Source organism: Leuciscus leuciscus (assembly GCF_965113295.1).
Source record: "Leuciscus leuciscus genome assembly, chromosome: 6".
In the NCBI taxonomy this organism is placed as follows: domain Eukaryota; kingdom Metazoa; phylum Chordata; class Actinopteri; order Cypriniformes; family Leuciscidae; genus Leuciscus; species Leuciscus leuciscus.
This window is the reverse complement of record NC_138730.1, coordinates 12,695,920-12,719,269: the sequence shown is the minus strand read 5'-3', so window position 1 is coordinate 12,719,269 and position 23,350 is coordinate 12,695,920. Positions and strand designations below refer to the sequence as shown.

General features: G+C 38.6%; 1 protein-coding gene across 4 annotated transcripts in view; it reads left to right on the top strand.

Moving 5' to 3' along the window:
• zyg11l (zyg-11 family member, cell cycle regulator, like) overlaps positions 1–20,107 on the top strand; it is a 28,007-nt gene extending 7,900 nt beyond the window's left edge. The window contains exons 4-15 of one of the 4 annotated variants that reach the window (XM_082173991.1): positions 3,220–3,360; positions 4,500–4,676; positions 5,708–5,772; positions 5,853–5,952; positions 7,154–7,204; positions 13,569–13,730; positions 14,638–14,685; positions 16,415–16,618; positions 16,917–16,969; positions 17,686–17,783; positions 18,529–18,678; positions 18,836–20,107. In XM_082173991.1, coding sequence (XP_082030117.1) covers positions 3,220–3,360; positions 4,500–4,676; positions 5,708–5,772; positions 5,853–5,952; positions 7,154–7,204; positions 13,569–13,730; positions 14,638–14,685; positions 16,415–16,618; positions 16,917–16,969; positions 17,686–17,783; positions 18,529–18,678; positions 18,836–18,852 — 1,266 coding nt within the window. In that variant the 3' untranslated portion in view covers positions 18,853–20,107. Of the gene's footprint in view, positions 1–3,219; positions 3,361–4,499; positions 4,677–5,707; positions 5,773–5,852; positions 5,953–7,153; positions 7,205–8,793; positions 9,447–13,568; positions 13,731–14,637; positions 14,686–16,414; positions 16,619–16,916; positions 16,970–17,685; positions 17,784–18,528 lie in introns of those variants that run through there. The other 3 variants (XM_082173990.1, XM_082173989.1, XM_082173992.1) reach the window with 3 other exon arrangements.
• Positions 20,108–23,350: the final 3,243 nt, after the last annotated feature.

Here is a 23,350-nt window from a genome sequence, read left to right as displayed (position 1 = left end):
TGGTCATAATTTGGAGACAGTGAACATACAGTATGAACCGTTGTGCCGTGCTGCTCATATTTATCACGCAGTACAAATTTCATTCGGAACGAGCTCTATCGCATCGATTAAGGTGTTTATATGAAGGCTTTTAAGTCAGATTGAGCCATCAAACCCGATTACTAACGGATTATTTGGTTGCATGTAAACGTAGCCATTGACTGACAAAAAAATCTTAAAGGAGCCATGAATTGAGAAATTTAATTTCCCTTGATCTTTTGACATATACGAGGTCATTTTAGAATAAAAAAAAACTTGCTTGTTAGTCCAAAACAGCTTTTATTGAAACCAAGCTGTCTCCTCTTGATTACATAATAGATACAAATACGTCAGCACAAGACTACCTGCAGAGAGACAGATCAATATCTACTTCTTCATCCCCTCTTTAGCCACCTATTTAGAGATATTAAAACAGGATCACTGGAATAAACATATTACCTCCCTGTACTTTAATCCAAAAATAAACAAATAACAAATCACAACATAAAGTTCAGGCCTTGTCCTCTCTGGTTCTTCACTGTCGTCAATCCTTCCGGAGCTCCTCCGTGGGACTCGAGACTGGTGTGGCTCGCTCCGTTCCCAAGGCTCTCAGCCTCGCCCTGTTTGCCACATAAACGTTCAACATAAACTTTAATCCAAAAATAAATAACAAAACCAAAGTGCGTAACACAACACAACATAAGGTTCTTTTTTCTGGACTACCAGCACACTCTATCTCACGTTTGCAATATATTCAAAACTCTGCCGCAAGACTACTAACTTACACTAAAAAAACTGCCCATATCACTCCAATTCTGTTTAAACTGCACTGGCTACCCGTGTCATCCCGGATCACTTATAAAATTCTTCTGCTTACCTTTAAGTCACTCAATGGTCTTGCTCCAGCCTATCTCTCTGACTTACTTTCTCCTTATATTCCCCCTCGAACTCTCCGATCTTCTGGCTGTGAACTCCTCTGTGAGCGGAGATTTCGTCTGTCGTCTATGGGTGGCAGGTCTTTCTCTGTTATAGCCCCTAAGCTATGGAACTCTCTTCCGTTGGCTCTCAGGACAACAACCACGTTGCATGAATTTAAGCATAAACTCAAAACCCATTTGTTTAATCAGTATTATCAGTCATGAAAATGTTAATTTGACATAACACAGTCACAATGTTAACCTAGGTACCAATAATCTATTGCATCTTTACTCCAACTGCCCACCATGCTGTCTCTGTTTTATGTTTGTATTGCAAATGTAATGCGATTTGCAACTGCAATCGCCCATTACTTGGACTGGGCAAATGTCCATTGTCCGTTTATTTGTAAATTGCTTGTTATTTACTGTCATTGTGAAGCGTCCTTGAGCTTGGGAAAGGCGCTATATAAATTAAACTTATTATTATTATTATTATTATTATTATTATAAAGTCCAGGGCTCGGTTGCATGAAACTTCTAAAGTGGTTTGAATTAAAGGTATCCTTAGGGGGAAAAAATCCCTAAGGCAAGGTATTTCTTTAAGAGCGTTGTGTAATGTATTAGCTCAAAAGAGAAATATGAATAATTAATCATAACCCCTTATAATTATAAATATTTGGATCAGTTAATCGAATTAACTTCATGTAACTGAATTAATATTACAATCAATTTATTGGTTCGTCCAGCGAACACTCAGTATTGATCGTCTACCAACTTTTCAGAAAGGATATTTTCTGTGGCCACAGAAAAATAACTCTTCTTTAGCATGTAGCTGTGATCAGAAACGCTAAAAAATTGACATTGATTTATAAGCACACCAGAATCACGAATGTGCACAAAAGTTTTATTTAACTAAATCACGAACACATAACTAATCTAAACAAACACACACAATCACGACTACGTAAGTAGAATGGAAAGTGAAAGTGACTGAAAAAACAGAACAGAACAGACGAATGAAGCTCCTGGATAAACAATCAGTCCCTTACTACAAAGCTCACAACTTTAGCCAAACAGCGATTTAGTATGTCGTACGATACTTGCATTTGCCTTCGCTGTTGAAGAGCGTCCGGATATGCAGTCGCGAGGAGAAAGTCTTGATAGTTCGGTCTGATGGTGCTGAAGTTGCAATCGATTTCTTCCACTTTGAATGAAGAAGCGATGGTGAACTTGCGGAGTTAGTTGACTCTGTTATGGTCGAGGAAGGTACACATGGCTCGGTGTGTGGAGCATGTTCGGAGCATGTTCAGAGCGTCCTAAAATACGTCCAACTACGACACCGGAGGATGCTCAAAATCCAGCCGCGCCACTCACAGTTTTCTATTAAATTACATTACATTATATTGGTCCGACTTGTTGTTGTTGTTGTTGTGTTGTACTCCCGCATCAACACCACTTTGCCTGTTTGGTGATTAGATTCACTGATTGACGCGTTCGGTGTCCTAGATGCGATGCTGCTTGAGTTTTGTGTGCTAACCGGCTTTACTGTACTGAAAACAAGAAATCTAAACCACTATGGACCAAGGACAAAAAAAAAAGCTATTCTTTTGAAAGATGGGAGGAAACACCCAAGCCTGCCGCTATAATCAAGACAAAATAAGACAAGACAAAAGCCTTGCATGAGAAAATTAATTCAAGCGCACAGTGGACATTATAAAAATATGAAAACGCTGGTGTTCCATTACATTTTATTTTTGACAATACACACTGTTTCACGTCATACATTCAACAGGCTTATTTCAATCGCTAAAAATGTACATCGGTACTTCCTCCTCCTTAGTTAACTTGAAATCATCCACGTTCACGTTTCAGTTCAGCACATCTGGAAACATAAAATAAAACAAACATCCAATTCAAGACCCCTTTAATCTAATGTGCAGTGGCATGATGCGGCAGCTGCTGATAAGAGAGCAGACGGTGAAGCACACATGATCCTCTAGCGTTACTGTTAGCATTTACCCGGAGCATGAACGGTACAGAAACATTCTACCTGGGCAGTTCCTGACCTGAATAAGCAGCAAAGTGAGCCAGATTTTATGCTGCTATTCAAAAGTTTGTCTATGAGAGACTAGAAACAACATGATAGCTTGCAGAAAAATTACATTTGACTGCTATCTCATTGAGCATGTGACAAATAATACATAATCTATAAATCAGAACTAATAGCAGATTTTGTCAGGACCTGCAAATTCATGGAAGATAAGATATTTGTAAACACATCCAGGTGGCTGGAGAGTCCAATTTGACCCAACTGTGTGAAGCCTTGAGGAGATACAGCGACCGAGAGAGTTTTATACGGGAGGTTCTCACACATCTTTACAGTCACACCAACAACATGGATGGACCTCAGCCAAACATATTGAAGGTACAAAAAATTCTTCTTTAGCAGTTCTTCTGTTGTCTCATTTGTGAACAAAATATTTTAAGCTGGTTTCTTACTAGGATCAGTAAATAAGATTCAAAAATATCCTTTAAGTTTTGAGGAATCGCACCATATCACATTTTACAGCCTGAACCAAACTTGCCTTGTTATAAAAAGTTCAAATTGAGATTTTAAAGGGATCGTGCACCCAAAAATTTTTTAATTCTGTCATCATTTACTCACCCTCGTGTCGTTCCAAACCTGTAAGACTTTTGTTCATCTTTGAAAAACAAATGGAGATATTTTTATTGAAATCTGACAGATTTCTGTTCCTCCATTGACAGTCCGAGCAAATACTACTTTGACGTTCCAAAAAGTTCATAAAAGGATCGTAAAACTAATCCATATGAATCGAGCAATTTATCGAGACTCAATCACTTTATATGATGAACGGATTGAATTTAGTCTTTTATTTACATATAAACATTCATCAACCTACACATCAGATATGGTTAATGAAAGCTCGATTATGCTCTCTTGATGTGCGAGAACCAATGAGGTTCATTCTCGTGTTGCTCGGCACGTTTGAGCTTCAGCAAAAACCAATGAGGTTTGTTCTTGCGTGTCAAGAAAGTATGGTTGAACCGCTGTTCGATGATCAGTGTATATATGTGAATAAAAGACTAAATTCAATCTGTTCATCATGTAAAGCGATCCAGTCTCTTTAGAAATTTTTGACTAAACCACTCAATTCATATGGAATAGTTTTACAATGATAGTTGTATCTCCCTGAGATTTTTTTACTCAATTCCCCTCATTAAAATGATTTCAGAAATAAATTTTCTGTATAATGATAGAATGATATAGAATATAGTTAATTGATGTCATCATAGAAAAGGTGTGTCATAGAAAAGTCATTGTTATGCATACATTTAATTTTTTTATTTTAATTTTTAAACGAATGTAAGGGCAGTTTTTTAAGATGACAGAAATTATATAATGATATCATAGCATAATAAAAGAAACAATCCCTTAAAACCTCCCTTTACTGTAAAGGATCTTGACTCCTGTTGAAAAACACATTTTTCTAGTGTGCTAAATGACATTTACAGCCGATGTACATGTGCCTCTTCCTGTTGCAGCTGGTATTGGCTGGAATGCAACACCACACAGATTCTCTCCATGTTCAGCTTGTGGCCACTGCATGCGTGTTTAACCTGACCGTACAGGAGCTGGTGCTGGGAATATCCTTACACCTGGCGGGAACTGTAGTTCAACAGCTTCTTACAGCCATGAAGAACTTCCCAAACCACGAGCAGGTATAAACACACTCAGGTTGCATTCGATATTTATCCTATCCATCATCCAACGGTTTGTATGATAAAGCACCCAGATAGTATTTTATCCATCCATGCATTGGGGGTCAATGTTGCCCACAGGGTTTTTCTAACTGGTTTTCCCCAAAAGCCCCCTTCCCGTCTGCAAGACAGGTAGTCCTGCCCAAGCCATTGATTGAGCCAATGTTGCAGACAGTTTCAACCTAGTCAAACAGAGCGTGGTTTTAACAGTGCCGCAGTTTTTACAACCTACATAATGGATTACTTTATAGTTGCTTCTGCTCTGTGTTTTAAACTGGCATAGTTAAGTTTCCATTTTGCGCCGCCATGTTTCTACAGTAGCCCTAAACGGACAAACTTCTCTACAGAACGCGTTTCGTCACTCTTTTTTTTCTTCGTTTTTGTTTTTCTTCTTCTTCGTTGGTGTTTTTAGAGGCAACTTGTACCGTCACTATGTTGAATTAGCACGAAGTAGTAGTAGTAGTAACGTTAATAGTGAAATTTGAACAAATGGAGGACCACACGTATTATTTTGCATAAGAGCCGACAGAGCGTCAATCTTCGTCAGCAAAGAAAAGAAAACCTCGTTGCTTGACTGGCTAGTCTCTGGTGTCTCAGACGGCGACATGTTTGTCCTGTTTTGGCCACCGTAGCTTCTTCAAAAGGGAGGGGTGAGCCGTTGGTTGCAATTCACAACCAAACCGCTAGATGACGCTAAAATGTACACACTGCACCTTTAAGCAAGTACAACATATACTACTATGATGTATAAATATATTTTATACATTTTAAATCATGTATATGTAATATATTTTTTGCATTACAGTGATGAGAATGAGATTGTGGGCATCGAAAATTGGTGATCATGCAAAAAATAAATTTTGTATCAGTAAAATATATATAAAAAAAATCTTTATATTTTGCCATTAAATATTACCTAAAATTATTCTTGGCAATTTTTGTAAGATTCACCTTTTATTGACTATCAATGTCTATTTTTTTTCTGCTTTTAGTTGCAGAAGAATTGCCTGCTTACCCTTTGCAGTGACCATATCTTACAGGTTGTCCCATTTGACAGGTCAGTCCATACACATTTCCTCAGCGCACTTCAGCTTGTAGATGTGGCTTAACTTAGTCTTGACCCCTGTTCCCGGATAGATACGAAGCTGCTAAGCTGATAATGATGTTGCTGGGGAATCACGGAGATCAGACGGTGCAGAGAATGGCGGTGGCTATAGTCTCCATACTGGTGTCTAAGGTAATTACATCACCATCAGCATTCTGTTCAATATCTACAACCAGGAGAAGCTTTGATGCTGTGCTGAGCTGTTAAGTTCAGAGATGTTTAGTATTATTAAAGTCGGCATGAAATGGATGTTGCGCTAGCAATTTTTTCGCTGTTGTGACGTATATCTGACTGAAACGATTTGTCAAACAAGAAAAAATCTAGGACGGTGCTTGATTTTGTCCATGGGGAGTTGATTGGATGGTTGTGGTTTGCTATTGGTGGATCTCATGTAAGTGACAGGTTGTCCCGCCCTTGCACCAGTAAACGCATCATCAGTGAAGAGATGTCGTTGCAAGGGGAGTGGAAGTTATTTTAAACTTTATGAACATTATTTTAAAGACTTTAAAGAAGATATATTATTTTGCTGTGTTTTTAATAATAGTAGATTCAAAAGTAAAAGGAAAAATGAAGGCAGTAAAAAGTAGTGAGTGGCGTATAGAGTGCTTAGTTTCTGGAAGTAAATACATTTATTTTCTCCATTGTAAAACTGATTTGTAACAATGACTTATAAACCCTTAAAGACAGACCTGTTGTTAGCTCCAAGGTATGGTATACTTGTTGATGCTATCTGTTGCATTATTTTATATAGTTTATATTGAGGTACACATTCACTATTAACAAGTTGCTTATTAGCATGCATATTATTGACTTTTTATTAGTACTTATACGGCACATATTAATGCCTTATTCTGCATGACCATATTCTAAAACTAAAAGAGTTTTAGAATGGGGAACATATTTAGACATAGAAAGACTTAATTTATTTTTGTGGTGCTACCGCCTTATAAGGCCCATACTGAGCAACGCATGTTAAAATCATAATTCATGTACAACTACTTTACTTACTATCAATAAGCAGTCATTTGGACTTTATTGAGGGAAAACCCTTAATTATTGAGGGAAAACCCTTAATTAATGATCTATTAGTTATAGAATATAGTCATGTTGAATAATGGTAGAATTTTTTTAGGACTTTTAAAATCCCTGTTGGAAAAATAACTGGGAAAAATACTTTTGGAACCACTGCCGCTGAAAAACATATTGCCATTGATTTTGAGATTCTGCTTATATGAACAAAAATCATTATCAAATAATTTTCATCTCTGGGACATTATTAATGTGTAAAAGGTTTTGAGGCTGGAGAATTTAACTCTTTCTCACTTCATTGCAGTTGAGCACAGAGGAGATCTCAGAACTGGGTGCCGAGGCATTTATAATGAAGGTAAATGTTTTCCTTCACTGGTGCTTTTATTTGCTGTTGCTGTTTTAAAGACCCCAATTAAATCAAAAGTTTTGTGGCTTTTGGTCCATTGCTTTTAGCTTTGAAGCCGTCTATGTGCTATGTACTCCTGGATGTTGGCAATTGTAGCTTGTAAAATATACAGATTCAAAAAATTTAAATCAGCCTTTCTCATAAGGTTAAGGCCACATCCACACGAAGCCAGAGCTTTCCCTATCCGATATTTTTTTTCCCCGTTCAAAAAAAAAATTCCGTAAACACGGCGTCGTCTCAAGAAATATCTGCGTACACACGAAACCACTGAAACCTACTCAAAACGATGTAGTATACATGCCAGACCAGTATGTGGCGCTGTAATTCTGCCACAGACATACACTATAAACGGAGAAGAAGACTTCAAGCATGCGCATAAACCTTGCGCGCTGTATACAACAATAATATTAGGCACAGTTGCTTCTTTTTTTCTTTTCTTTTTTCTTTTTTAAACAAGAACTTTGTTGAACAATATGAAAAACCATAAATGTAGTTGCTGTGACTTAACGGTGTCTGACTAGTTGACACTTGGTGTGATGACATCATCGTTTCACAAAATGTACGGATTGTCCGTACACACGAAAACGCAAGGGCGGCGTTTTCAGATTTATCCACCTTGGGACCCGGTTAAAAAAAATAGCGGTTTCAGTCTCCGAAAACGCCGGATCCGTGTGGACGAAACGCCAATACGATAAAAAATTTATACGTATACAGCGAAACGCGTCTCCGTGTGGACAGGTCCTAAATGGACCAAAAATAATGATGACTCATCTTGTACACAGTGTTGAGTAAAATATACAATGAGAATTTCCCTCCACCTAAAACCGCGTGTCTATTTATAGCTGTCATGAACTCGCATCACCAGCCAAGTCACCTTAGTACACTACATTTCCCAGCATCCCTCCTGTTCACCTGCACCTCCTCAGCACACTCACCACCTCTGGCATATAAGCACACATTCATGATCTGGTCTACGACTTGGACTACGGATTACTTGCCTGTATTCCCAACCTGTGAATATGACCTCCTTCAATTCCTGTCTCATTGCTCCTGCATCTGTTCCTCTTCTTCAGTGTTTCCTCAAGATCGTGTGTGTGTGTGTGTGTGTGTGTGTGTGTGTGTGTGTGTGTGTGTGTGTGTGTGTGTGTGTGTGTGTGTGTGTGTGTGTGTGTGTGTGTGTGTGTGTGTGTGTGTGTGTGTGTGTGTGTGTGTGTGTGTGTGTGTGTGTGTGTGTGTGTGTGTGTGTGTGTGTGTGTGTGTGTGTGTGTGTGTGTGTGTGTGTGGATTTACTGACCTGTTGAAGTCACAGTCTCTATCTTCACTTGCAAAAGCTAAGAACTGAAGTGTAATACCTGCCTTCAGCATCACTGTGTTGTAACTACTCACCTGTGTTTGGAATTTGCTCTAATAAAGCAGTGTGTTTTCACTGATCCATCTCTCTCAAGTCTGCTATCTCCTGACAGAAGACCAGACCAACATTGATTGCAGTATGAGCATTTCACTCTGTCCAATTGACCTTTTGTGCTCCCTCACTCAAGATGGCCGCCCTATTGCGGAGTATGCAGAGGAATTATTGGGAGCCGTCTTCCACCGAGCACTTGGATGATGAGTTGTTAATGGCTATCTTTTATGGGGGCTTGGATGAATCTTTTTATTCATTGATGCCTTGGGATGCTAACAACTGCACCTTGGAACAATATATCCCTTATGCACTCCTGCTTAGCCGATCCACCTCCAGAACACCACCTCTCCTCCCTGCAGCCCCAGAGCCCTCTCCAGCCCACGAGTCCGCCCCGGAGCCCTCTCCAGCCCACGAGTCCGCCCCGGAGCCCTCTCCAGCCCACGAGTCCGCCCCGGAGCCCTCTCCAGCCCACGAGTCCGCCCCAGAGCCCTCTCCAGCCCACAAGAAGAGGAGGCAAAGGAGGAGGATAAGGATCCTGAGGGGATTTTTTATCCAGAGGTATCTGCACACTCAAGCCAAATGCTCTCAGTCCTGCCAAGTCAAATGATCTCAGCGCTAGCCAGTCCGGTGGTCTCCGCGCTGCCATGTCAAATAGTTACAGCGCTGTCCAGTCCAGTGGTTTCCGAGCTACTTAACCCAATAGCCTCAACACCTCAGAATCAGTTAGGCCCAGAGTTAATGCCACGGTTATGTTCTTTGTCTGTGATGGCAACTGTCTGCTAGTGTTTTAGGCTGGCAACTGTCTGCTAGTGTTTTAGGCTGTCACGAAGCCCCATCACCATCCCAGTCACCTTAGCACACTACATTTCCCAGAATCCCTCCACTTCCTCACCTGCACTTACTCAGCCATCACCTGCACCTGCACTGATTACTTACCTGTATTCCCTACCTGCGAATATTACTGATTCCCAAGTTCCTGTCTCCTTGCTCCTACGTCTGCTCGCTTCTCCAGTATTCCCTTCAGCATTTCCTCAAGACCTGTAAGACAGCTCAACAGCAACTTAAGGTGTGTGTGTGGATTCACTCACCTTTTAAGTCACAATCTCTATCTTCACTTGCAAAACCTAAGAACTGAAGTTTAATACTCGCCTTCATCATCGAATGACTTTGTTGTCATTACTCACCTGTGTTTGGAATTTGCTCAAATAAAGCACATTTTTTCACTGTTCCATCTCTCGAGTCTGCTATATCCTGACAATAGTAAATAGCAAAACATGTCAGACTGTGATGCAAGCTAAAGTTTGTTAGTTATTAAAAAAGACAGGTCTTTAATTTGTCCCACCCCTTCTGTTTCAATAGCAAATACGTCAGCACAGGAAAGAGAAATTCTTCAGAACATATAATGGGGTCTTTTACAAGTCAAGTCATCTTCATATATATAGCGCTTTTAACAATGTAGATTGTTCCAAAGCAGCTTTACATTGATAATAGGAAATTAAAGTAACAGAGATTGTTTTGGCTTTATAGCAGCTCTAGAATAAAATTATTGTCCAGCTAAAGTTAGTTTGATTGATTCACTTCCGTCGCAACGATCATTAGTTTTTAACTTGGGCCGCTATCACGACACCGTTTTAACAGAAAACTCTTAAGTTCTTTCTGCGCAAACTTCAAAAACGTGAACCAGTGAGAACACCGATGGCGTGCACATGCGTATTACGAGTTCAGTCTATAGGTATGCGTGTTTGAATATATGTGTGTAGTCCTTCCCTACAAATCAACCCTCAACATAATACAGAATGGAAGTGAGGAAGTTTTTTGTCCAATAATTAGAATCTCTGTTTTTTTCAGGATTAAGTAGTAGGAAATTACTAGTCATCCAATTTTTTTATATCACCTATGCATTCCGTTCATTTTGTGAATTGGTAAGTTTCGTCAGGGCGTGAAGAAATATATAGCTGAGTATCATCAGCATAACAGTGAAAACTAATTCCATGCTTCCTAATGATATCTCCCAAGGGTAGCATGTACAGAGTGAAAAGCAATGGTCCTAGTACTGAGCCTTGTGGTACGCCATACTGAACTTGTGATCGATGAGACATCTCTTCATTTACTGATATTTACTTAATTTACTCTTCAAACTGATAACGGTCAGATAAGTATGATTTAATGCTAATATCATGCTAATGCAATTCCACTAATGCCAACATAATTTTCGAGTCTATTTAAAAGAATGTTGTGGTCAATAGTATCAAATGCAGCACTAAGATCGAGTAACACTAATAGAGAGATACAACCACGATCGGATGATCAGAGCAAATAATTTGTGACTCTAATGAGAGCTGTCTCAGTACTATGGTACGGTCTAAATCCTGACTGAAAATCCTTGCAGATTCTAAAAAGGAACATAGTTGTGAGGATACCGCCTTTTCTAGTATCTTTGACAGAAAAGGTAGATTCGAGATCGGCCTGTAATTGACTAATTCTGTACGATCAAGTTGAGTTTTTTTTAACAAGCGGTTTAATCATAGCCAGCTTAAAAGTTTTTGGTACGTATCCTAATGACAAAGATGAATTAATGATATTAAGAAGAGGATCTGTGACCTCTGGAAGCATCTCTTTCAGTAGCTTAGTCGGTATAGGGTCTAACATACATGTTGTCGATTAAGATGATTTAACGAGTTTAACGAATTCTTCCTCTTCTATAGCAATGAATGAATACATTTTTTCCTTCAAACAATGCACTGCCTGATGCGATTCTGAAGTAGACGGTTGCATAGTTATAATTTTCTCCCTGATATAATCAATCTTATAAGTGAAGAAGTTCACAAAGTCATTACAAGCTTTATTTTTCGTTAGTTTAGCCACTGTTTCAAATAAACACCTAGGGTTTTGTTTATTTTCTTCTAATAGGGTTGAAAAATAAGGAGATCTAGCAGCTTTTAAGGCCTCTCTGTATGCAATCGAGCTCTCTTTCCATGAAATGCGAAATACCTCTAGTTTTGTTTTCTTCCAGTTTCGCTCCATTTTTCTGGCTGCTCTCTTAAGGGCCCGAGTGTGCTCGTTGTACCACAGCATTGGACTGTTTTCTTTAATTTTCTTTAAGCTATAAGAATTATATTTGAAACCTAGACTTCTTAGTAATTATAAAAATATTACTATAAATTACAGCAATACCTCCCCCTTTGCCTTTCAGACGAGGTTCATGTTTATAACAGTATTCTTGTGGGGTGGACTCATTTAAAGTCTTGCAATCGTTTGGTTTTAGCCAGGTTTCTGTCAAACACAGCACATCTAGATTATAGTCTGTAATCATATCATTAACAATAAGTGCTTTTGAAGTAAGGGACCTAATATTAGCAACCCAAGCCAGAGTCCTGCACGGGTCCATTTTTGGAGACCCGCCCCCGCCCGTACCCGCAAAGTTCAGCACCAGATCCGACCCGTCACCCGTGATAATATCAAAATTAAATCCGCACCCACCCAGACCCGTTAATATTTGGCCCGATACCCGACCCGTGCCCGCGATAAACCACACAGGTGCCGCGTTCATGTAACATGTAAGGGTGCGCTGCCATTAACGCACCTAAAAGCTGGGAAAAGTAATGATATTAATATGTCAAATATATCAATGAGACATTTCAATTGTTTATTAATAAGCAAGTGTTTTCTGTGTCAAAGATGACGATGCTGACTCGCGATCTTCGCAGTAGTGAATGCGCCAGAGAGAAATGCACATTTCATACGGATTATAAGCAGAGAACAGTCTGTTTTCTTTCGTTTTGAATTGTTTTGTTTAAAAGTACACATATCATGCTTTCTATTTCTCAGGTCTGTGAGGCAAGTAGCTTATACGATGAGTTTCGGTTCATTTAAGAGACGATCAGTTCACGCGCGGGCGCCTCCGTGTCCTGATTATATTGCCTGCCTGCTATATTTACTTCTTATTTATTAAATCCAGGAATTTGGTTGATGAAACATTGATTAAAATTAAGATACAATTAATACAAAACGAAATTCACTTTAAAGAAAGGCTTTCTACAAAAACAAACTTAATGAAGTGGTCAAAATCATGTCGGCCCACTCCATTTGTCTCACGATATTCGGGATCATCTTATCTTATTCATGCTTTTCACTTTTCATATAATCAACATGAAATAAAAAAAAAGAGTATATTATTTTATTTAAACATGAATATGAAACTAAATCGTTTTTTAATGACTGGGCTACAACACATAGGCCTATTAGCCTACAGTACAGAGAAATTTATTGTCGCAAATTGGTCGGACTAAAAGGGAAGAAAAAAATAAAATTGGGTCGGTCCTAAATTGACAGGGTCGGTCGGGTTACGGCAAACAAGAATATTTTTAAGGATGGCCTGACTAAAACACATATTTGCGTATGTGTAATGGTAATTTAGACATACAAATATTGCAAATTTTTTTCATCCGCTACCCGCCCGCAAGGAGTTCATTATCCGCCCGCGTCCCCGCCCGTGAATTTTAGGAATGTCACAAACCCGACCCGTTGCAGGACTCTGACCCAAGCTTTATCATTTGCTCATTTGTATTATATCTGTTTTTTATTTGTTGAACATCAATTACATTTTTACCCTTAGATGGGTTTGGAAGGTTTTTTTTTTGTCCTAATTCGGGGAACAGACACAGTCTCTATATCATGATGTCTAGGTGAAAGAGGCTCTATGTGATGGGATTTATCTGACCTTGGATTTATCTGACCCTGTTACTGTTTAGGGGAACAGTATGTTTACACTAAACATACTGTTCCCCTAAAGTACTATAGGATATGTAAATGGATAAATTCTTAAGCTTCTATTGCAAATGCCTGAATGGACAGATGACTACATGAATAGACCAAAACAATAGATTTATTCCCCTTTCTGTGGAACTTCAGCAGTTGCTGAGCATCGTTCAACAGAAGGCCTCACTGGGTGTAGTGGATTCAACTCTGAAGTTTGCATTAAGTGCTTTGTGGAACTTGACAGATGAGACACCCACCGCTTGTCGCCATTTCATTCAGTGCCAAGGACTGGAACTCTACATGGAGTTGCTAGAGGTACACAGACACGCACTCATGCACAACTAACATGCACAGTTGGACACATTTAAAGTCAAGTCACCTGTATTTATATAGCACTTTATACAATACAGATTGTTTCAAAGCAGCTTTACGGTGATAAACAGGAAAAGGAGCTCTAAAAAGACAAAAGTAAACAACAGTCATTATTCAGTTGAAATTAGTTCAGTGTTGATTCAGTTTGGTTCAATAACTGTGTAGTTAATTAATTAATCTATAAAGTGGCTCTGGAGAAAACATTGATGTCATCATCCAGCTTAGTTCAGCTCTCATTCAATAGTGTCAATGCATTCAAGTCAATAATATTGTTAAATATGATGTATCCACAACTAAGCAAGCCAGAGGCGACAGTGGCAAGGAACCCAAACTCCATCGTTGAGTGGGTGAAACCAGGCTCAGTTGAGGGGCCAGTTCTCCTCTCGCCAAATGAACAAACATGGTGTGGTTTAATTACAGGCTGCATCACAAGTCAGATTATAGATTGATATCATAACATGTTTGCAACAATGACGTATATTCTTGAACTTAGTAATACTTCTCCCAAAAATAAACCTGTGACCATTCTATCACCCTCTTGCTGATCCAATCCAAACTAGTATGATTTTCTTTCTTCTGTGAGACACAAAAGAAGATGCTTTTAAATAATGTTGATCACCAAACCATTTTGGTTACCAATGACTTCCATTCTATTGACAAAAAAACACTGAGACATTTCTCAAAATATCTTATTTTTGTTTTCCACAGAAGACAGAAATTCAAACAGTTTTGGAATGACATAAGTTTGAGTTAATGATGAGTTAGAATTTTCATTTTTGGGAGAAAAAATGCCTTTTAAATGGTTATTAATTTTCTGTATCTTCTCATTACCCTCTCCTCTCCTCCACAGTCGTATTATTCTGAGTTCTCCATCCAGCAGAAGCTCCTGGGCCTTTTGGTAAATATATTTTAGATGTCATGTAAAAATTGGTGGAAGTGAATGGATTAATTACAAAGCAAACCGCTCACCCACTCTGACATGATCACTTTTGGTCACACAAAAATCTAAATGAACTCAAAATGATTAATTGCTCAGTATTTATTTGTTGACTAATGGTACATTAATGACTAACAATAATAAACTTTATTGTTGATAAATGGATCTCTAATGGAGAATAATAGGAATAATTGCTGAACAACTGTTAACTGTTACAAATAAACTACCATAAACTATTCACAATATGATTTTTACAGTTTTATTGTACATTATACAGTTTTTGTTAATATTCTTGAAGTAATTTGAAAAATGTTCAGAAATGCATAATGTGAAGAGGCTTTAATGTGATTTGGTTTAAATGTGTTGAATTTGTGAAATTCAAAAATTCATGTATGTTAATATTATAGCGTTGGCTGCTTGTTGATAGTGTAAGTAAATGGTATTCCATATGCTTTCCTCTGTATCTCTTAGTGGGAGATATTGATTCAAACTCCTGTGAGGGATTTTTGATCCATTCTCCAAATTTCTGGCAGGTTTACACTTTATATTACGGTTCTATTCATTATCATTAGGTAACAATGAAAAGTAAAAAGTTTTTGATAATTTTTACATTTACAAATACATTTTAAAATAGGTGTTCAAATGAAAACCCTAGTTAATGTATTATGATTCAAACATGACTTAAAGGAATAGTTCACCAAAAAAATAAAATGTAAGATGTTCCAAAACTGTATGAGTTTCCTCCTCCTGCTGAACACAAAAGAAGATATTTTGAAGAATGTCAGTAACCAAACATTGACTTCCATAATATTTTTTTCTATACTATGAAAGTGTCATATCCACCAGCTGGAGTGCCCTCCAGAGAGCAATCCTTCCTAGTCCATTACCATTGCTTCACAAACTACGTTTCCCATAAACCTTTGCCTGGACTCAATATTGTGTGATTTATCCACCTGTGCATCATTATCTGGCTTTGAACCCGAAATCGCCCTCTAAACCCCCATTCACTATTCCCTATGTTAGGAGTGAATGAAAAGGAGTGAACGAATTTGGACAGCTGTTGAGCGTACATCGGTTGTACACTAGTTATTGCAGTGCAATGTGGGATTGAATAAGTGCACTCAATAACGTCCACTATGGATTCGGACAACACTACAAATGGTTACACTACTTAACACTACTCAAATAACGCCCTATTTGAGGCTATAGGGGGCGATTTTGGATTCAGCCTGTGTATCTTTTAGTTAGGAAGTCAAAGGGGCCCATCAACTGATTATTGAATTTTTTTTAAATATCTTTGTTCAGCAGAAGTAAAAAATTCATACAGGTTTGGAACAACTTGAGGGTGAGAAAATGATGACAGAATTTTCATTTTTGGGTAAACTATCCCTTAAATAATTAATAACAGTATATTTATAAATGAAAATTAACCTAGACTAGGTATTATCAACTAACAATGAACAATTGCATTAATGCATGAACTAATGGTGATGAAATAAACTTTATTAAGTGTTAGCAAGGAAAGTTTGGACTCCTTGAAATCTTTAGAAATGAAAATCAGACCATGTCCTTATTCAACCTTCCATGTGGAATCATGGGGGTTTTAATATTCTGTTCTAGAAGCTTATCTACTTCAAATGACGAATAGCTTGCTCAACATTGAAATCAGCGAATCTCCTCTGTGCTCCAGAATAATGTAGCAGAGGTGGAGGAGCTGCGGATGGAGCTGATGGATGAGGACCTGGTGGAGCACATTCTCTCACTCTTAATCAACCCAGAGGTGGAGGTGGATGTCCGTTACTTTGCTGGAGGGATCCTGGCACATCTCACCTCAGTCAGGGGGCCTGCGTGGGGTCTGGATGATGAGCTGCACTGCACAGTGCAGGAGAAACTGGTGTGTGTGTTCTTGTGCATATGGTTTATGAGGACGGAATTGTGTACAATGACACTTCCTGTGTCCTCGTAAACCAACTGGCTTTAAAAATATACTAAACAGTGATTTATTGAAAATAAAAAAAATGCAGAAAATTTTCTGTGATGGGTAGGGTTAGGGGATAGAATATTCAGTTTGTAAAACTATTACGCCTATGGAGAGTCCCTGTAAACCACGTGTGTGTGTGTGTGCGCGTGCATTTGTTCAAATGTATGTGTTTTTTATGTGCTCAACTCTGTGTCTTGACTCTCACTTTTAGCACTCCTCTATCCTATCATGGAGTTCTCCTGAGCATGCAATGGTTTCCTACCGGTAAGTGTTCTAATATTTACTTTTTTATGGATTATTCTGTATATGTAATTTTATACAATAATCAGTCAAAAGACAGGACACACCTAATCATTCCATAATCCAGCCATTGCAAGCTTTATGATCAAAAAGGGCCATCAGAAGCATAAAACTGTATATTATAAGAAAATGTACTGGCAAGGAGTAGTGAATTCTGCCATTTACTCACGCCACCTACTGGACTGGAGTGTGTAGCGCTAAATGGTGCACAGGAGAACAATGGCTGAAGTCACCATTTTACATGTACAATTAAGGGATAGTTTGTCCAAAAATGAAAATCCTGTCTTCATTTACTCACTCTCTTGTCATTCCAACCCTGTATGTATTAATATTTTTTAAATTAACTATCCCTTTAAATATCAAGTAGTTTTTCACCAAAACAATAGATGAACTTGAAAAATAATCAGCAAGCCATTTTTATTATTAGTCGTGTCGAGTTGTGATGTGCAGCCATTGTATTAAATTCACCCAACCAACTATTAATTAAAATCTTATTTTCTATTTCTTTCAAACAAGAAAGACTTTGACCAGCAGAAAGGAAGAGAAAATCCAAAGAATAAGCTGGTCACTTGTTTCCATGCAAATACACACTGTTTATCGTATTTAAATGGAAAACCGTAATGGTAAATGGACTGCATTTATATAGCTTTTGATGTCTTTTTTTTCTCTCTGTCTTCCAGGACGCTCCAGCCCTTCTATCCTTTGCTACACATCTCTCAGTGTTCCGGTGTTCAGCTGTGGGCTCTCTGGGCCATACAATTGGTCTGCTCTCAGAACGGTAAGAAAAAAGCCATTGAGACTAATAAATGGAAAGTTCATTGAGATACACAGCAAATCCCTGAAATCCCTTGCTTTACACAGATATTAGTTTAAAAAAAAAGGAAAACAAAGAAAAGATAATGGCGTAATGTAATGTAGTTTAGTTTGATTATAGGGACATTCCCTACTGGCCCATTATACATATTTAGACCATTTCAGAGTATAGTTACACAAAGTATTTTTCCTTACCAGGCTCCATTCAAAACTGAATTGTGAATTCCTTTAAAATTCCATTTTAATTCCTGAATTTAAATTGATGTTGGAAATTGGAGGTATCTTTGAAATTCTAATTTAAGGAATTAAATGAAATCCCCACTGGTCCCAACCAGCCTAGAGTTTTCTGTTTTCACAAGTCATTTATGATGTACAAACAGTTTTATAACAGATATTTTGCGGCAATTTCCCAGAAAGTGGTGATTTTTGTTGGGATGGAAACACTACTTTAGTCACAAATGTTTTATTATGTGACATTCCAAATATGTGCGTAAGTTAAATTCGCAAGTTTGGATGGAAACATTGCTAATGTTGCTGCTATAGCTTCAGATAGAAAATAAATGAATAAATAAAAAGACGGCTGTGCAAATGATTCAGTGAATAGCAGAGAACCTTACTGATCATGTGCTGAATAAATGTCATCTTACTTATTGGGGAAATTTCAAGCCACTTCGAGCACCAGAAATGCAGCTCTTGTTCTCTTGTTGTAGCCCCTCAGTACTGCAGTATGCTCCGGACGGAAGGAGGTACAGACGTACTGAGAGTCCTGAGCACCCATCCAGACACCCACAGTGACGTGAAGTGTCTGGTAGAAAACATCCTTAAGATCCTGGAGCGAAACCTTCATCCTGCCAGCCCAGGTTCAAAACGTGCTAACATCTCTCTGCAATGAACATGTTCTGTAAATGTTGTCGTTACTTGTGATTTAATCATTTTAGGAATAACTCTTTAAATGTCTGTATTTCCAGAATTTAAAACACTCATGTTCTTCTTGTTTGGTCTGTCTGCTTTTTCTAGTGGAGGATTTTCAGTGACAACACAAAAAAAATGTGGGGGGGATTTAACATGGTAATGCACTGAGGGATTCAAAAAGGGATGTACCACTATGTACCCTTCAAGACATTTCAGAACTCTAATACAACTGAGATTCAACAGAAGAGCACAAGCACTTATCTGGTGATTGAAGATAAAAAAATATATATACATTTTATTTTTTTTCTGCCTAAACTAAGCGTTTTTTTATAGTTTGTTATAAAAGTGTTTAATTTATGAACTTGTGAGAAACATAATCCCGCCCCAAAACTCACACCATTGGTGGAGCCAGTCTTGCTGTGTAGGTTGACCTGGATGCTCAAACAACCAGCATATGAAAAGCAAAACATGTATTTGATACATAAGTTGTACTGTTGGTTTAAACTTCTTCAATTCTTTAAAATTCATGTTTCTGGATGAAAAACGACACTACCATAATCTATGTATATGCAGATACCTCATTAGTGCTCATTAGTGACCATTTCTATGGGCCGCTATAAGCAATCCCCCATATTGGAATGGTTAACACTGATTAGTGAGCACTTAAACAGTAATACAAAAAATATATAAACACAAGCAAAATAAAATAAACACTCAAAAACAACAAGCAGATATTGGTTTATACTGTTTCAAATTATTATGCAAGTGATTTAAGTAAAATAAACATTCAGATTTTAGTTTTTCAAAGAAAGTGTTTGTTTTATTTCTCATATCTTGATTAGATAACTGGTATTAGTCTCAGACAAGTTTGGTGAATAGTTTGCCGGGTCTTCTTAGATAAATGGAAAACCTACTTAAAAAGGTTGTTCCACATTATTAAGCAAGTCACATTTCTCATGCATTATGGGGAGGAAGAAAGATCTTTCTGAAGATGAAAAGCATGAAATAATGCAGTCTTGCAAAAGGCATGAAAACTATGTTGCAAAAACTGAAGAGATGATAAAACTGTCAAAAGATTTGTGAGTGATTTAGAGCACAGAACTCAGTCAGATAAAGGCTTAAGAACAAATTAATTGTATAAAAAATGGCCAGCTTTAAGAATAAAGTGTCTCTGGAGACCCAAGAATCTCTCCTTGCAGGCTGCAGTTGAATAAAGTTGCATTTCAGCCACCTCTAACCAAAGCTCAAAGAGAAACATTTTTATGTATTCATTTAAAAATCATCTCGTATGCCTGTATATAAGTAACATATCTGCAGCTTTTGATCTGACCAAATGAAATGCAAATGCTTTTAAATAAATTATGTTACTGACGTTTAGATCTAGCAATTGCTCAGTCAGATCACACATTACAAATTGGCTAGCAAATTGTCGCTTTCCGTTTTTGACTGCAGGCTCTCCATAGTTTGAGGTTTCTTGGTTTTGGCAACAGGCGATTCACCAGAAGTCAACGACGAGTGCCGTTAAGACCTTTCCAGATAAAAAAGCAGCCCTCTAGATGACGTTTAAATTCTAAGCAGCTGAATCTTCAGATTATGGTATATAGTAGCCAGGTCATCTTTCTGTTTACAGATGAGATGTAACCACGCAAAGACCAATGATGTCAAGTTGATTTTTCCCACGACCTGACTGCATGGTTGCTCATTTGGTGATCCAAACAGCCCAGATTCTTCCTTCTTCCCAAAAATAGAAGGCAGTATCCTGGCTAGGTTGCAAATCTCAAGTAAATCATCAAGCACAGTCGAAGGACATGTCAATTTGAAGGATCCTTCGTAGGCAGGCTTCGTTTCGCTTCCTTCATTAGTGTATTTTGAAGAATGCATCAAGTATTAAACCTTCTCGGACTATAGATGAGTCCAATGAAGGAACACAGGCAGAGTGGAAAGTTCTCAGCCATCTCATCCCTCGCATGAAACGAGAAACAAGTTTTTCAGCAACGTGGAAAGTGTCATTAACAAAAATGTGATTTTTGTTCAAAATGTTTTTTAAACACTTTTTCTGGATCAAATTCAGAATGATGACCAAAACACAGCTTGCACACTCCTGTATCTCTTTGTGGGTTCAACATTTCATTTGGTAACGTTGGGAAGTTTAGATTTTTATGTGCTGTTGAGTGTTTGATGATCACGTTAGCTTAATTGTGCGAAAGCTCCTTCTAGTTTATGCAGATCATCTTCTTCACTTGGTTTTGAATGCTGCACTATTTCAAAAGATCTGTAGCAGTGCCCCTACTGTACAACAGTGAAAACATGAAAGCTGGACAAACTTGTCAATCATGGGGAAGTGTTGTGTCATATATTACAAAAAATCTGCCAGGGAAAGTGCTTAAAGCATAGAGCCTCCTTGTAGGAGGAGCTCTTGCATTCAAAATGATCGCTGTATCTAGAACTAATCAAAGAGGCCCCAGACCAAATGTGTTCTGGCCAGGGATGCCATACGGAGCCCCAAGCCTGGGAAAGTAGATTTACTCCGATCGGGATCTCCTGAGGGAACTTGACACCTGACCTGATAACCAAATGTTGGAAGGTCAAAACAGTGCAAAGACACACACTGCCTTCATACTCTCTTTGCAAGTACTGCGGGAAACAAAATTGTCGATTTATAAGCATATATGGCATAGAGCATCTGTCCCAGAGGTGCAAGACAACCGATATGGTGTCTGCTCTGATGACCACATGAGCCTAAAAATGTCTGGAAGTAAGTCAAAGTCAGAAAATACAACCATCATCTCCAGGCAATTTATGACCCTCCAGTCTTCATAGGCTTGGAGTCCTTCAAAAACTGTGCTCTAAAATGCAGTGACATACTCCACCCAAGTTCAACAGCATCTGTAGCCCTTAAGCAGTGAGGTTGCAGACGGACAAATTCCTCAGCTGTTGACCCACCTGAAGCTGGCCCAACAGTACACCGGTGAAGCCACTGCCAACACACTGACAGGTAGTGTTGGATGCTTTCAACCACTGTTTCATGACTATACAGGGGTGTGTTTCCTGAAACCATCTCTAGCCAACTATGTTAGCAAGTTCCGTCATTATCAGCAAAGTTCAACGAGTCGGTGTTTCCCCAAAACCATCATTCCAACGAACATTCACAAAGTTGTGTGTTTGGAACGACAGCTCTCGACCTGTGGTTAGAAGTATAGTTTGTTGTTTGAATGACGTGAAATTAATAAATCCTTACCTGGAGCAAAATAAGCAAGCTGACATTTAGTTCAATCTGTATCTTCTATTTCGAATATGTAAAAAATAATAATTTCTGTCTAAGTTTGTCAAGAGATTTAAAGAGTGCGCATGTGGGAACATGCTCTAGTACGCAAGAACGAGCCTATGATTGAATAACGTAACATTGCGTACCTACGTTAAAGTAAGGGATAACGTAGAGCGAGGCGGTTGTTATCTGATTGTTAAGTCTGACGTCACGCGTGACGTTTAGCCTTTTCCGGGTCCAAGCGCTCCTCTCGTCCAGAAATAACAATGGTGGAACCTGTACATTTATTTACGATCACGTCCTTCTTAGTGAGGCACCTTTGGCGGTCAAAAAGGGTTTAAATTCCCTTAACACCAACAGAGTGGTTAGTGTAGCTCATCACTCAGGTGGCATAATTAAGGGTAGAGTCCAGGCATCAATGAAAAAGAAGATTTACGAGGTTGAAGTGAGTTAGCTCGGGACACGGGACACAGCACTGCGGCATTGTAAAAACACTCAATAATAACCAAAACACTAGCGAAAGCGGTAGGTAGGTAGAGAGGACCTGGACTTTGGACCCGGAAAGAGTATTATCGGAGAGTGGTTACGTCACGACTTAGCAACCGAATAGCGAATACAACCCCGACAGGCTGATCAGGACCCCGACGCGAAGCGGAGATCTGCTCGCTCTACCCCGCCTCGCTCTACATTATCCCGCTTATTACATGGCTACCTACCAAATAAATCAATAATTTGACACAAATTATTGATTTAAAAAGGAGTTTATTGATTTAAAAACGATTGTATTGCTTCCGCTAAAGAAAATAGTCCGTTCTTCCACGTCCAAAGCAACGCACTGTTTTTCATGGCAACAGTGTGTTATACTTAGCAGCGGTTTGTTATCAAGAAATAACAGACCGCATTTACATTGGAATTCAACCAAGCCATGTAATAAAAGGAAGTAGCTTATGGTAGTCATGTTACGGCAGAGTGAATAGCAAATCGTGTTTCTCCACATGCCGTGGAGATGAAGTGGTTCATGCAGAGCGAGGGATTCAGTGTTATTATTTATTTTGTGTGTTTACTGTTTATGGATGACAGTCTCCTGTATTTCTATTTTCCAATTTCTCTGGTCGAACGATCCATAAGCATGCAAGCCTGGAGGAAGGTTAGGTGGCGGAGCTGAGGTTTAAGCCAGGGCCGGAAAAGCCTCGGGATCATCCACTTTGGGAACAGAAACACCTCCACCCTGTCAAATTCAAAAGCAACACACTTCAGGACTACACAGAAGTCATAAACACAAAAAGGCCTCTGGTAGCACCCTAAAACACTAAATCCACTGGTGACTTTCCCAGCCATGCTGGTGCCGTTCGGCC